The following is a 13,558-nucleotide window of genomic DNA, read 5'->3' as shown; positions in this document are numbered from 1 at the left end:
TTGGGTTTTGGGGTACAGGGGTATTTTTAGGTTTTAGGGCTGGGTTTGGGTTTTGGGGTACAGGGGTATTTTTAGGTTTTAGGGCTGGGTTTGGGTTTTGGGGTACAGGGTTATTTTTAGGTTTTAGGGCTGGGTTTGGGTTTTGGGGTACAGGGGTATTTTTAGGTTTTAGGGCTGGGTTTGGGTTTTGGGGTACAGGGGTATTTTTAGGTTTAAGGGCTGGGTTTGGGTTTTGGGGTACAGGGGTATTTTTAGGTTTTAGGGCTGGGTTTGGGTTTTGGGGTACAGGGGTATTTTTAGGTTTTAGGGCTGGGTTTGGGTTTTGGGGTACAGAGGTATTTTTAGGTTTTAGGGCTGGGTTTGGGTTTTGGGGTACAGGGTTATTTTTAATATATATTTACAATTTAAAAAATTAATATTAATTGTATTAATATATGTTTTATTTTTTAATAATAAATAATTTAAAATAATAATACATTAATAATTATTTACTTTAAATATTAATTTTATTTACTTACCTGTAATTATACTTACGATGTAATAGTATTGCGTTGTAATAGTACCTGCGTTGTAGTGAATTGCGTTGTAAAGGGATCCGTTGTAACATGACCTGCGTTGTAATAGATCCGTGGTCATGGTATGCGTTGTAAAAGGACGCGTTGTAACATCATATATCCTTGAACTACTGTATGTGGGATCTGGTCAGTTAGCCAAAATAGGCAAAGCCAGAGTAGGTGACCACATTAGATCCTTCGCTGACTTTGAAATTAAAGTAGACTTCCACAAACACGCTATAAACATCCATAGCTGAGACCAGTCCTAAGGACTTGTTGAACTAGCTTTCCTAACATTAGCCCACTCAAGGAGGATGCTTGTGACTCACATACTTGAGATGAAAGGGTATAGAACATAATTCATGCACTAGATCCATTCTGTAGCCAAAGAGAGCACAGTAAAAATGATGGTGTGGCTCTCAATAGCCAAGGAACAAACCTAGGCAAGAATGACCCAAAGGGAGGTGGCAATATGGGCTAGGCTTCCCCCGCAGCAAAACAACTATCTCCACAAGATTTATTTCACTCCAAAGCATGTGTGGAAGGGGGAAGGAGCAGAGAGCCTTCAGTGCCATGCATATGCTGGTGACTTTCGTTGTTAAATACAGTTTGAAGCTGTTATGTGACTCACTGTTTCTCGGGGAATGTTGCTATGGTTCTGTCTGTGATGGTGGGTTGATTATTAACGCTAAAACTGTGCTTTTGGGTCTGGTGAAGGATCTTGCTTTTTCATGGGGAACCTGGCTGCAGCCCATCTGCAGCAATTTACGCTTAGCCAAAAGAAACAATGTCAAGTACTATAGACCTGGGGAAGTACCTAGATTTATGGGGGGTGGAGGTGGGGGAGGCTAAGGAATTAGACAAATATTCTCTCCTTGTGGCACCTATATATCTTGTGAGGAGCTGCTAGTGCAAATACACTAATATCTATGACCCGTGGTGGATCATTTCAGCATTTCAAGTTCAGTGATTTAACAGACCGAGTAGCTGTCCTGGGACTTCATGATTTGGCAAGTAATAGGTGAAACACTGAAGGTGTAATTCCTGAATGTTGCTTTAAAGAACAAATGCACCTAATAAGTGTTTTACTACCACCATGCAGTTTGAACAGTTTGTCTAAAAATGGCAATAAAACTATTTTTATAAAGAATAATTTTTCACCAAGACGAATGAGGAATACAGAAGCAATACTTTAAATATGTCATGGTAATCAAATGCAAATGTTTTTAACATTAAGTACATCACTTACCTTTCACAGCAATAACAAACATTTTAAAATCTGTTAACACAAGCACACTGCTCACACAATTGCATGCTTAAGTGTATTAGTATAAAGAAAGAACATTTTTAGCAAATCTCAATCACTGCTTTAAAAAAGCAGAGTGCACAAGGCATGCTTAGCAGCGTTATAAGAATGCCATTTTCCTTTAGCAGTCATTATTTCATCTCCAAAACACACATAAGTAGAAAGTTTAAGAAAAAAGGGTCTAGAAAGCAAAGTATGTGTAAAGGTAATAGCACCAAGCAACTTCAATCCTACCTTTTGATTAACCTGAATGACATGTTTCTAGAAGAAATTAAGCAAAAAATAAAATAAAACTTATGGAATACAACAACTGTTTTGCACACTCATGAGAACAAAGTTAAATGGAAAAACCAAAGGATAAAATTAAAGATCATCACAAAGAACCCAATAACTTAAGCAAGGTAAGAGATGTACACAAATTAGGCCTACTCAATAGAAGGACTGCACAGGGAAATAAAAAGCTTTAAAGAAATTGTTCAATTTGTTTTTTCCAACTTGTGGTCTTAACGAACAAGTTACTTACCTTTGGTAACGATGTATGAGTTACCTACCTTCGGTAACGATTTATCTGGTAGAGACATTGTCTAGCCGCATATTCCTTAACATAAAAAATCCCCAGGCGTCAGACTGGATCCGGAAAATGTTTTGCAGCAGCACCTCTGTGCGCCTGGGGACGGCGCCTCACGACCCCGTGACGTCAGCGAGGTCATATAAGTCCCTCCCAGCACGCAGACATCAGTTTCTTTGGAGAAACTTTTCCTCTGCACAACGCGGAGCCACCAACAAAACTGTGAAAGTATGGGAACAGTGTGCGAGGTATGAAAAATCTGTAAAAGAAAGAAGGAGGATGGTGCAAAGCACCATTATAAAAGACAGTATTAGCCACTGTCTCCATGTAAGTGAAGCAGTAAGGGCAGAGCAAGCTCTGACAAAGCAAGCATGAATCTCTCCACAGGCTGAGTCAAAAGAGAAGAATATCTCAACAGACAAAGGTAGATTATTACTACGTAGAACTGTGCCGGGTAACAAGGACAGGGCACAGGAAGAACAGTCTACTGTGAGAAGGTATGAAAAGAATAGCACCTCCCCTATAGAAAGAGGGAGGCCTAAACACAGCCCAGCAGATCCCCAAGAAGGCGACTATAGAGGAGACAACAGCCCTACGTCAATGGAGAAGGTGGGAGGGAGGGAAGGCAAAAGGAGAAGAAGAAGCTCCTGGTGATGGTGAATCAAAAGGCACCGCTTTACAGGAAAGAAGCCACATGGAGGGAGGCAGCTGCATATGGCAATTTTTAAAAAGGGCGTAACCATGTGAGCACTCTGTAAGAAAACCAATGGCAACTAAAAGGAGGCAAAGTGGAGAAGCCCACCTGGCAAGGTCCTCGAAGAACGGGGAGGATGGGTGGGCGTTAAGGAATCTGCGGCTAGACAACGTCCCCACCAGATACATGGTTACCGAAGATAAGTAACTCATACATCTGAAAAAGACATCTAGCCGCAGATTCCTTAACTTAGAATAGATACCACTGCCGTACCCCAAGGGGGAGGAGGGTCTGCGACAGAACAACAGAAAGTGCCCGAAGCACTGAGCTGGCAACAGAGTGACAGACTATGGGGAACGCTGTGGTGGAACAGCAAGACAGCAAGACAGCAACCCAAGTAGCTCGAAGAGCAAGACAAGGCATCCCAAACTGCCAGAATGGCAACACCATACCCGTATGAGTATGAGATGCATAAACAGGACTAGATATATCCCAGAACAGAAGAGAGAGAGTCTAGAACGAAGCAGGAAGGACTACTCCCAGCTCAATGGTGTAGTAAGTGGAAACCAACGAAAGCTAGAGGGTAACATGAAGAAATGTAACCAGAGCCTAACAGGCTAGCCCACGCAAGGGAGGCCGGAGTGGCCACATCCAGAAAGCGAAGGGCAAGAGGTAGAAACTGAGCAACATCTTAGAAGTACAGGCGGGAACAAAAGACCTGCCCAGTGCACATATAGTCACTAAAAGGGGTGGCAGGGGCGAACAGCATCCCTCGGAGCCCCGCTAAAGCGGACCACAACTAAAACATGCACAGAGCAGACAGCCACGGAGGCAACAAGGCGGCAAAGCTAAAATAAGCATGGAACTGCCCTGCCAGACAGCTTGAAGGCTTAGGTGAGAACTCACCCACGAAATACAGAGAAGCAGGGTGCAGCACCTGGGACGACCTGCATCAGAGGAGCTGTCCCGCAGGCACAGGGGACATAGAGTAGGGTGACACCCAGTGAAAAAGACACATTCGAAGGGAGTGGCCGCAGAGGCACTTAAAGTGCCAATAGGAACACTTCCTCCGACTGAGGAGAAATCCACCCCCCCCACGGAAGAGTGGGACTGTTTAATATATGAACACCAAAGAAAGAAGCATTGTGAAGCGGGGGGGGGCGGACCACCCCATTGAGTGGAACGCAAGGAACCCTTAATGCCGAAGATGCAGGAAAAGGCACCGAAGTGCACTTAAGCATACTAGAAAAGACACCGCCGTGTAGAACGAGGCAAACTCTAGTACAAGCACTGAATTGCTCCATGAAACACGGAGACATAGGACCAGACTTCGCAGTAGCGAAGAGAGGTGGAGACGTAGAAACAATTTATCTAGAAAAAGGTGGTGAGCTACGACCACGCAACTACTGGTGCCGTAGGAGGAACCCACCTAGTGCACCCATGGCAGAATGTAGCCGCGTTTTGAAGCCTGTTGAATTATATTGAAAACCTCCAAAGAGGGAGAATGAGGCACAGATGCAAGGTGAGTCCCATGGCATATAGGAGACCGTGCCAAAAGGTACAACCCTGAACACCGTGCAACGGTTAGACAATTACGTAATTGGACGTAGAGAGCCCAAAGGGGCCTCTATTCCCACCTGACGCATAGCAGAGCTATAAAATAGCATACAGGTCCCTCACTTGGAGTATGGCACATCCCCAAGAACCACGGGGGGGAACACCTCTAGGGCAAACCATAGTCCGAGGACCGAAAACAAACAACTTGTGGAACACAGTCACAGTAGGCTTACCGCCAGCCTAAAAAACGCATAGTGCAACTGGTAGACGTTGAATAAAAGGATAACCACCCCAGAACATGTCAAATAGAGACCTGCGAAATACAGACCTATGGGGGAGGTCGAAAGCCCTCAAGGCAGCGCTGAACAGCCGAATCAGCATGGGCATCAAGCAAAAGGACCGCACTCCCCCTGAAGCCTCCGGAGAGGTGTCAATAATCCGGCATCGGGGCATCGCCAGGGCGACTTCGGTTGGCACCGACCCTGCCCCACCCAGCGCTGACTCGACCTTGTCCGGCGCAGACTCCACGACAAGCTCCGCTTGCTAAGAAGGGGACGGCGCCGGACCGGGGAGGCAAGCCTACGGCGCCGAACTGCGCCGACTCCGCCTCAACTACAACAGGCTCAGACTCCAAAGTAGGAAATGAAGTCTGAGCCGGGAAGGCAAGTCTACGGTGCCGTACCGGCACCGACCCCGACTGTCCAGAAGGCGGAGGCGTGCTCGAAGCAAGGCTGCGGGCATCAGCAACAACCTGGTAGCCTTACTGGGCTATGTGGCGCGGCAGGGGTGCTATAGGTGGAAAAGGGGGACCAAGCCGGGCCATGTCCTGATGACGCCATATCTCCATTATCCCTAGAGGCAAGGGGCTCAGCCGCCGCCAGTGGCGGACCCACCTGCGAATCCGCCGGAGACCCTGCACATAGCGGAGGCTCTGAGGACGCCCCAGGGAGAAGAGGGGGCCCAAGGGAGGCCTGCAGGGCCACGGCATAGGCCTCCATTTGGGTCTGAGTCGCCCCCGCACCAGGATAAGGTGGATAAGGGAGGGCCGATGAGGAGGCCGAGACGACTCCGACCGGGACAGGCGAGCCGAAAGCAGCTTCATCCTGTGCTCCTGCCGGGACTTCGGCTTGAGGTGTTGGCAGGCATTGCAATCCGTAAAGTCGTGGTGTTCGCCCAGACACCACATGCAGATAAAGTGTGGGTCCGTCGCTGACATTTGCTGCGAACAGGAGGTACACGTTTTAAAGCCCGAAGGCATCGCACACTGTTCCAGATGCGAAACGTCAAAAAAGGGCCTGAAAACAGGCCAGAGGAACCGCTTACTCTGGATCCGTTGCACGGGGAAAAGAAGGAAACTGACATCAGCCCGCCGCGAGGGACTTATATGACCTCACTGACGTCACGTCCATGGACGATGTCAGTGAGGGGTCGTGAGGCACTGGTGCGCAGTTGCAAAAAAACATTCCGGATCCAGTCTGACGCCTGGGGATATTCTAAGTTAAGGAATCTGCGGCTAGATGCCTTTATCAGATATATCTGTAAGAAACATTAGTTAGTGATAGATTCCCACCTTAAAATTACCCCCAGGAGTCAGGCTGGATCTGGAAAGTTTTCTTCAGCAGTGTCCCCAACGCGTCGTGCAGCTCCGCATCCGTCGTTGGCATCGTGGTCACCGAGATGACTTTGCAGCAGCTACTTAGACGCCGCACTCACGGGCTGACATCAATTCTGTACACGACTTTCCGCGCCAGGAACGCAGAGCCATGCAAGATACTGACCACTGGTGCCTTGAAACTAGGACCCTGAAAGGGATGACCTTAACCCTGGTAATCAGTCCGCCGAACGGGGAGGAAGGGTGGGGCGGTAAGGAATCTATCACTAACTTATGTTTCTTACAGATATATCGTTACCGAAGGTAACTAACTTGTGCATCTGAAAGAAACAAGTTAGTGATAGATTCCTTACCTTAGAACAGATACCCCAGCAATACCAACCCTTGTGGTGGTTCAGCGAACAAAGATCACACCAGAAACTCCTGGAGAACAGAAGGGCACACCAGAAACTCCTGGAGAACAGAAGGGCAGCCTCTCCGGACTTGGCTGTCCAGGCAGTAGTGCTTAGTAAAAGTGTGCAGTGAGGCCCACGTAGCTGCCCGACAGTTGTCTTGCAGGAGGACACCACGTCCAAATGCTGTAGTGGCTGCCATCGCCCTGGTGGAATGGGCGCACAGTCCCACCGGAGGCTCATTCTTAGCCAGAGAATAACAGGCTTTAATACAAAAGACGACCCATCTAGAGATAGTTCGCTTGTGTACTGCCCACCCTTTTTTGGCACCAACGTAGCCAACAAAGAGCTGGTCATCCACCCGGAACTGTTGTGTGTGGTTAAAATAGAACGAGAGCGCACGTTTTGGGTCCAGACAGTGGAGCCACTCTTCCTCTCTAGAAGGTTGCGGAGGAGGAAAGAAGGTGGGCAAAGTGATGGTGGGGAAAGTGATGGGCTTACCGATGTAAAAAGGCAGTGACAACTTTGGGCAAAAAGGACGGACGGGATTGGAATACAACCTTGTCCGGATGAACAGGCAGAAAAGGAGGTTTACAAGAAAGCGCCTAAAGCTTACTCACTCGCCTAGCGGAGGTGATGCCCAACAGGAAAGCAGTCTTCAAAGTTAAAAGACGTAAAGGACAACTGTGTAGAGGTTCAAAGGGAGTGCACATCAAATATGTGAGAATAAAGTTAAAGTCCCACTGTGGCATTACGAATAGGAGGGAAAAGATGAGTAATACCTTTGAGGAACCTACTTACAACAGGGGACTTGAAAAGAGAGGGCTGATCAGGGAGCCTGAGAAAGGCTGAAATAGCAGAAAGGTAACCCTTGATAGTGCCCAGAGCAGAGCCCTGCTGAGCCAAAAAAAGAATTAACAAAAGAACTTCTGAAAGAGGGGCAGAAAGGGGATCCAAAGCCTTTGCTGTGCACCATGCCACAAACTTGTTCCACCGGCAGGCGTATACCAACTTAGTGGAGGGACGCTTGGCTGCCAGAATCACATTACAGACTTCAGGAGGCAAGTCGAAAGGAATTAACTCAATCTCCACGCAAGGAGATGGAGATTTGAAAGGTTCGGTGTAGGACCGTCCCCAGCTGCTGCAACAGAAGATCCTCCCAAAGAGGCAGCCAGATCGGGATCGATTGTCATACTGAGTAGCTCAGGATACCATACTCTTCGAGCCCAGTCCAAAGCCACAAGAATGACATGGGCCCGGTCGTGCCTGATCTTCTTCAGCACTCTGGGTAGATGTGGTAAAGGTGGAAAGACGTACAACAGACCGCAACTCCACTCGCGACGAAAAGCGTCACCTAGGCGAGTGCCACCTTGGAAATTCCAACATGCAGAACTGATGACATTGCACGTTCTCTTCGGAGGCAAAAAGATCTAGCCAATGCCCTCCCCACTGTTGAAAGAGACCTTGCACCACGTCTGAGGGAAGACTCTATTCATGATCAATCATGCACCTGCGGCTGAGTTAGTCCGCCCTGGCGTTCAGTGAACCTGCCAGGTTTTGAACAACCAGGGAAATGCCTTGATGTTCCAGCCATGTCCAGAGGCGCGCTCGATGGCCCCCTTAGCCAAGAGGGAAACACCTTTCTGTTGGAGAAGTGCCAAATGATCCCCCGACATGCAGTGGTGCTGGGGTAGCAAGGCTGGAGGGGCAGTCTCGAAGGGGAGGGAGTAGCCCCTTCGGACTATTTGTAAAACCCACCTGTCTGTAGTGATGGTGCTCCAGTGGGGGAGGTGATGGTGAATCCTGCTGTCCACTGGGATTTGATGGGCCTGAAAGACCGACTAGGAAGGTTTGGAGGCACTGGTGGCCGGGGTAGAGGTGGACTGACCCGGCTGCTGGCCCCCTGACCCACCACAGTGGGTTCCACATCCAAGGCCGCGCTGAGACTGTTGCTGCGCAGGCCTGTGGCTCTGAAGCGAACGTGTAGGGACATCCCTTCTGTGGCCACGAAAGGAGTGAAAAGCAGAATGCGGAGGAGGTCGGGTGGCCGACGGGCCCAAGGCCCAAGGACATAGCCATAGCCCGTGAGTCCTTAAAACGCTCCAACGCACTATATGCCTTGTTGCCAAAAAGGCGTATGCCATCAAAGGGCATGTCCATGACAGTCTTCTGGACATCCCCAGAGAAGCCAGTAGTCCTCAGCCAAGCGCGAAGATGGAGCGCCACTGTTGAGGAAATCGCCCTGCCCAGCGAGTCGGCGATGTCGCACAAGTTACTACTTGTGTAACGATATATCTGTAAGAGACATTAGTTAGTGATAGATTACTTACCTTAGAATATCCCCAGGCGTCAGACTGGATCCGGAAATATTTGCGTAGCAATATTTGCGCATCGGTAGGCTTCGTCTGCGGCTCCACGTCCGTCGTTGGCGTCGTTAGCGCCGGAATGACGTCGGAGTACTTAGACGCCGCCCATGCGCGCTGACGTCCGTTCTGATACACAGCTTTTCCGCGCCCGATACGCAGAGCCATGATAGAACCAACACTGGTGCCATGAAACTAGGGCTCTGAAAGGGGATGACCTTAACCCTAGATATCGGTTCGCAGAACGGGGAGGATGGGTGGGTTGGTAAGGAATCTATCACTAACTAATGTCTCTTACAGATATATCGTTACACAAGTAGTAACTTGTGCATCTGAAAGAGACATGTTAGTGATAGATTCCTTACCTTAGAATAGATACCCCAGCAATACCAACCCCGGTGGTGGGTCTGCGAACCAATAATCACACCAGAAAGTCCTGGAGGACGGAACGGCCAAAGAAGCCATCCCTCCGGACTGGACTGTCCAGGCAGTAGTGTCTTGCGAACGTGTGCGGCGAGGCCCATGTAGCTGCCTGGCAAATGTCCTGTAATGGGACTCCTCGGCCCAAGGCAGTTGTTGTTGCCGTGGCTCGAGTGGAATGAGCCAGCAATCCAGCAGGGGGCTCCTTTTTGGCCATGGAGTAACATGCCTGAATACACAAGATGATCCACCGCGAAATGGTCCTCTTGTGTACCGCCTTTCCCTTCTTCGCGCCCACGTAACCAACAAAGAGTTGGTCATCCACCCAGAACTGGCGTGTGCGATCTAGGTAATAAGAGAGCGCTCGTTTTGGGTCTAGACGGTGGAGCCTCTCTCCCTCTTTCGAGGGATGCGGAGGCGGAAAGAAGGTGGGCAAGGTAATGGACTGCCCGATGTGGAAGGCCGTGACAACCTTGGGCAGAAACGAAGGTCTTGTCCGCAACACAACCTTGTCCGGATGAACAGAGAGGAAAGGTGGAGTAGAAGAAAGAACCTGGAGCTCACTCACTCTCCTGGCAGAGGTGATGGCAACCAGGAAAGCAGTCTTCAGGGTAAGAAGACGGAGAGGACAGTTCTGGAGCAGCTCAAAGGGAGCACACATTAGATAAGCGAGTACTAGATTCAAGTCCCACTGGAGCATCACGAAGGGAACAGGAGGGAACATGTGTGTGATGCCCTTCAGAAATCTATTTACAATGGGGGACTTGAATAAGGAAGACTGATCAGGTAGCCGTAAGAAGGCGGAAAGAGCAGAAAGGTACCCCTTAAGAGTGCCCAGAGCAGAGCGCTGCTGGGCAAGGGAAAGAAGGAAGAGTAGAACTTCAGAAAGGGGTGCAGAGAGAGGGTCCACAGCCTTTGCTGTGCACCATGCCACAAATCTGTTCCACCTGCAGGCGTATACCGACTTTGTGGGGGGGGGGGGGCGCCTGGCTGCCAGAATGATATCACAGACTTCGGGAGGCAAGTTAAATGGCCTCAACTGCCGCCACTCAATCTCCAAGCTTGTAGGTGGAGACTGGACAGGTTTGGGTGCAGGACCGTCCCCTGCTGCTGCGACAGAAGGTCCTCCCGAAGAGGCAGACGAATCAGGGCATCGACTGACATGCTGAGTAGCTCGGGATACCAGTATCTTCTTGCCCAGTCCGGAGCCACCAGGATAACCTGGGCCCGGTTGCGCCTGATCTTCTTCAGCACTCTGGGCAGAAGTGGTATAGGCGGAAAGGTGTACAATAGACCGCAACTCCACTCGCGACAAAAAGCGTCGCCAAGCGAGTGCCGCCTTGGAAATTCCAACGTGCAGAACTGATGACATTGCGTGTTCTCTTCTGTGGCGAATAGATCTAACCAAGGCTCTCCCCATTGCTGAAAATGGCCTTGCGCCACGTCCGAGTTTAGACGCCATTCGTGATCCATCATGCACCGACGGCTGAGTTCGTCCGCCCTGGCATTCAGAGAGCCTGCCAGGTGGTGAACCACCAGGGTCACGCCCTGATGTTCCAGCCACTGCCAGAGGCGCAGAGCCTCCTGGCATAAGGTCCACGACCCCACCCCGCCTTGTTTGTTGCAGTACCACATGGCGGTGGTGGTGTCCGTGAACACCTGCACTACACTCCCCCGGACAGAAGGGAGGAATGCCTTCTGTGCTAGACGAATCGCCCGCAGCTCCAAAAGGTTGATATGGAGCCGGGACTCCGCCGGAGACCAGAGGCCTCTGATCTCCGCCTCTCCCATGCGGCCTCCCCAGCCCTGGAGGGACGCGTCCGTCACAACCACGTGCTCCGGGTGGGGTAGGGAGAGGGATCTGCCACTGACCCAGTCGCGGTCCGGGAGCCACCACTGCAGTGGTCTCGCAGGGCCCTCCGAGATCAAGACATGATCGGACAGGTAGCCTTGATGCTGGGCCCACTGAAACTTAAGGTCCCACTGCAGAGCCCGCATCTGCCACCTGGCGTGATGCACCAGAAGGATGCAGGAGGCAATCAGCCCCAGAAGCCGCAGCGTCAACCTGACCGAAACTCAGGATAACGGCTGAAAGATGGGAATCAGAGCCTGTATATCCCGAACCCGCTGTTCGGGAGGGTAAACCCGAGTCGAGAACCGCTCCGATGAAGAGGAGCTTCTGAAAGGGACACAGGTGCGACTTCGGCACATTGATGGAGAACCCCAGCAAATGCAGGAGGTCGGCCGTAGTCTGGAGGTGGCTGACGACTGTCTGGGGCGAGCCCGCCTTCAACAACCAGTCGTCTAGGTAGGGGAAGACTGACACCCCTAACCTGCGCAGATGAGCTGCGACCACCGCCATCACCTTCGTGAACACCCGTGGGGCGCTGGTAAGGCCGAAGGGGAGCACGGTAAACTGAAAGTGCTCTTGGCCTACCGTGAACCGCAGGTAACGCCGGTGGGCCGGCAGGACGGGGATTTGGAAATAAGCGCCCTGCAAGTCCAATGCTACCAGCCAGTCTTCCGGGTCCAGGGCAGCTAGGACCTGAGCCAAAGTCAGCATCTTGAATTTCTCCTTCCGGAGGAAGCCGTTGACGTTCCGTAGGTCCAAGATAGGGCGTAGGCCCCCTTTGCCCTTCTTGGGTACCAAAAAGTAGTGGGAGTAACATCCACACCCTACTTCTGGCCCAGGAACGCACTCGATGGTCCCCTTGGCCAAGAGAGCCGTGACTTCCTCTTGCAGAAGTTGCAAGTGATCCCCCCGACACGCTGTGGCATGGATGGAGGGGTCGCCTCGAAGGGGAGGGAGTAGCCCCTTCGGACGATCTGCAGCACCCAGCTGTCCGACGAGATAGTGCGCCAGTGGGAGAGGTGATGGCGAACCCTGCCTCCCACAGGCGTCACATGGGCCTGAAAATTCAGACTAGGCAGGTTTTGAGGCGGGTGCTGTGGAGGGAGGTGTGGACTGGCCTCGCCGCTGTCCCCGACCGCAGCCACCGCGCTGTTGAACATTTTGCGGCGCGTGGCTGGTAGCACGTGTGGGGGGCGCTCCTTCCGTGGCCATGAAAGGAGCGAAAGGCATCCGTTTGCTGGCGTGGGGCCGCGAGGCCCAAGCACTTGGCCGTAGCCCTGGAGTCCTTAAAACGTTCCAGCGCATGGTCTGCCTTGTCGCCGAAGAGGCGACGGCCATCGAACGGCATGTCCAGAAGTGTGGCCTGGACCTCAACCAGGCGTGGCGTCGAACCGCCACCATCGTTGCCATTGCCCTGCCCAGTGAGTCAGTTGTATCCAGCCCACACCGGATGGAATAACGCGCTGCATCTCGGCCCTCCGCAAGGGTTTGGGCGAGTTTAGCCCGGACCTCCTCCAGGCATTGTGGCAGCACCTACGCAACTGTGGCCCACAGAGTTGGGTGTAGCGGCCCAAGAGACAGGCGGTATTTACAGACCGCAGCCCTAAGCTTACAGACGAGAACACCTTCCCGAACTGTTCGTATCTCTTGGATTCCCGGTCGGGCGGGGCCAACGGGAATGCGGTCTGGGAATTGGAGGCCTGGATGACCAGGCTCTCTGGGGTGGGATGGGTGGACAAAAAGCTTGGGTTGCCCGGGGCCAGGCGGTTGCGTCTGGCCACGTTCCTATCCACAGGCGGGCCCTGTGGCGGGCTTGAACCAAGTGCCCACAAGAACGTCACATAAGGCCTCATTGACCGGCAGCAGAGGCTCGCTGGAGCTTGACTGCGGTTTGCGGACCTCAGTGAGGAGGTTAGTCCTCAAGGCCGCGATGGGGAGCTCAAGGTGTAAGGCCTTGGCTGCCTTCGTCAACACTACACTATATGTAGACCCCTCCTCCGAAGCCACAGTCAGAGGCGAGGTAAATCCAGTGTCTGGCGATGTGTCAAGACCACTGGCCTCCCCAAGCTATTATGTCCAGTCCTATTGAGACTGGCACTCCAGTGCCAGAGGGTCCTCAGACCCCTCCCAATCCTCCTCGTCACCCGTTACCTATAAAACAGGATTAGTAGACTGGGCCTCCTCGTGGAAATAAAACTCTCCATAGGCTGTCGGAAGCGGCGCCCAGCGGGGCTGTTCCG

The 13,558-nt window shown here is 51.6% G+C and overlaps 1 protein-coding gene across 2 annotated transcripts in view; it reads right to left on the bottom strand.

The window, feature by feature from the left end:
• The window catches only part of MARK3 (microtubule affinity regulating kinase 3), a 669,509-nt gene that overhangs the window by 62,745 nt on the left and 593,206 nt on the right, over window positions 1–13,558 (bottom strand). The window contains exon 16 of one of the 2 annotated variants that reach the window (XM_086937855.1): window positions 2,095–2,121. The exons of the other annotated variant lie outside the window; for it this stretch is intronic. Within the exon in view, the coding sequence (XP_086793981.1) occupies window positions 2,095–2,121 (27 nt within the window). The remainder of the gene's footprint in view (window positions 1–2,094; window positions 2,122–13,558) is intronic. 2 annotated transcript variants of the gene reach the window in all.

The sequence above is a fragment of the Lissotriton vulgaris genome, chromosome 9 (genome assembly GCF_964263255.1).
Source record: "Lissotriton vulgaris chromosome 9, aLisVul1.2, whole genome shotgun sequence".
Lineage (NCBI taxonomy): Eukaryota > Metazoa > Chordata > Amphibia > Caudata > Salamandridae > Lissotriton > Lissotriton vulgaris.
The sequence above is the reverse complement of the archived record's forward strand: the minus strand, read 5'-3'. Positions and strand labels throughout refer to the sequence as shown.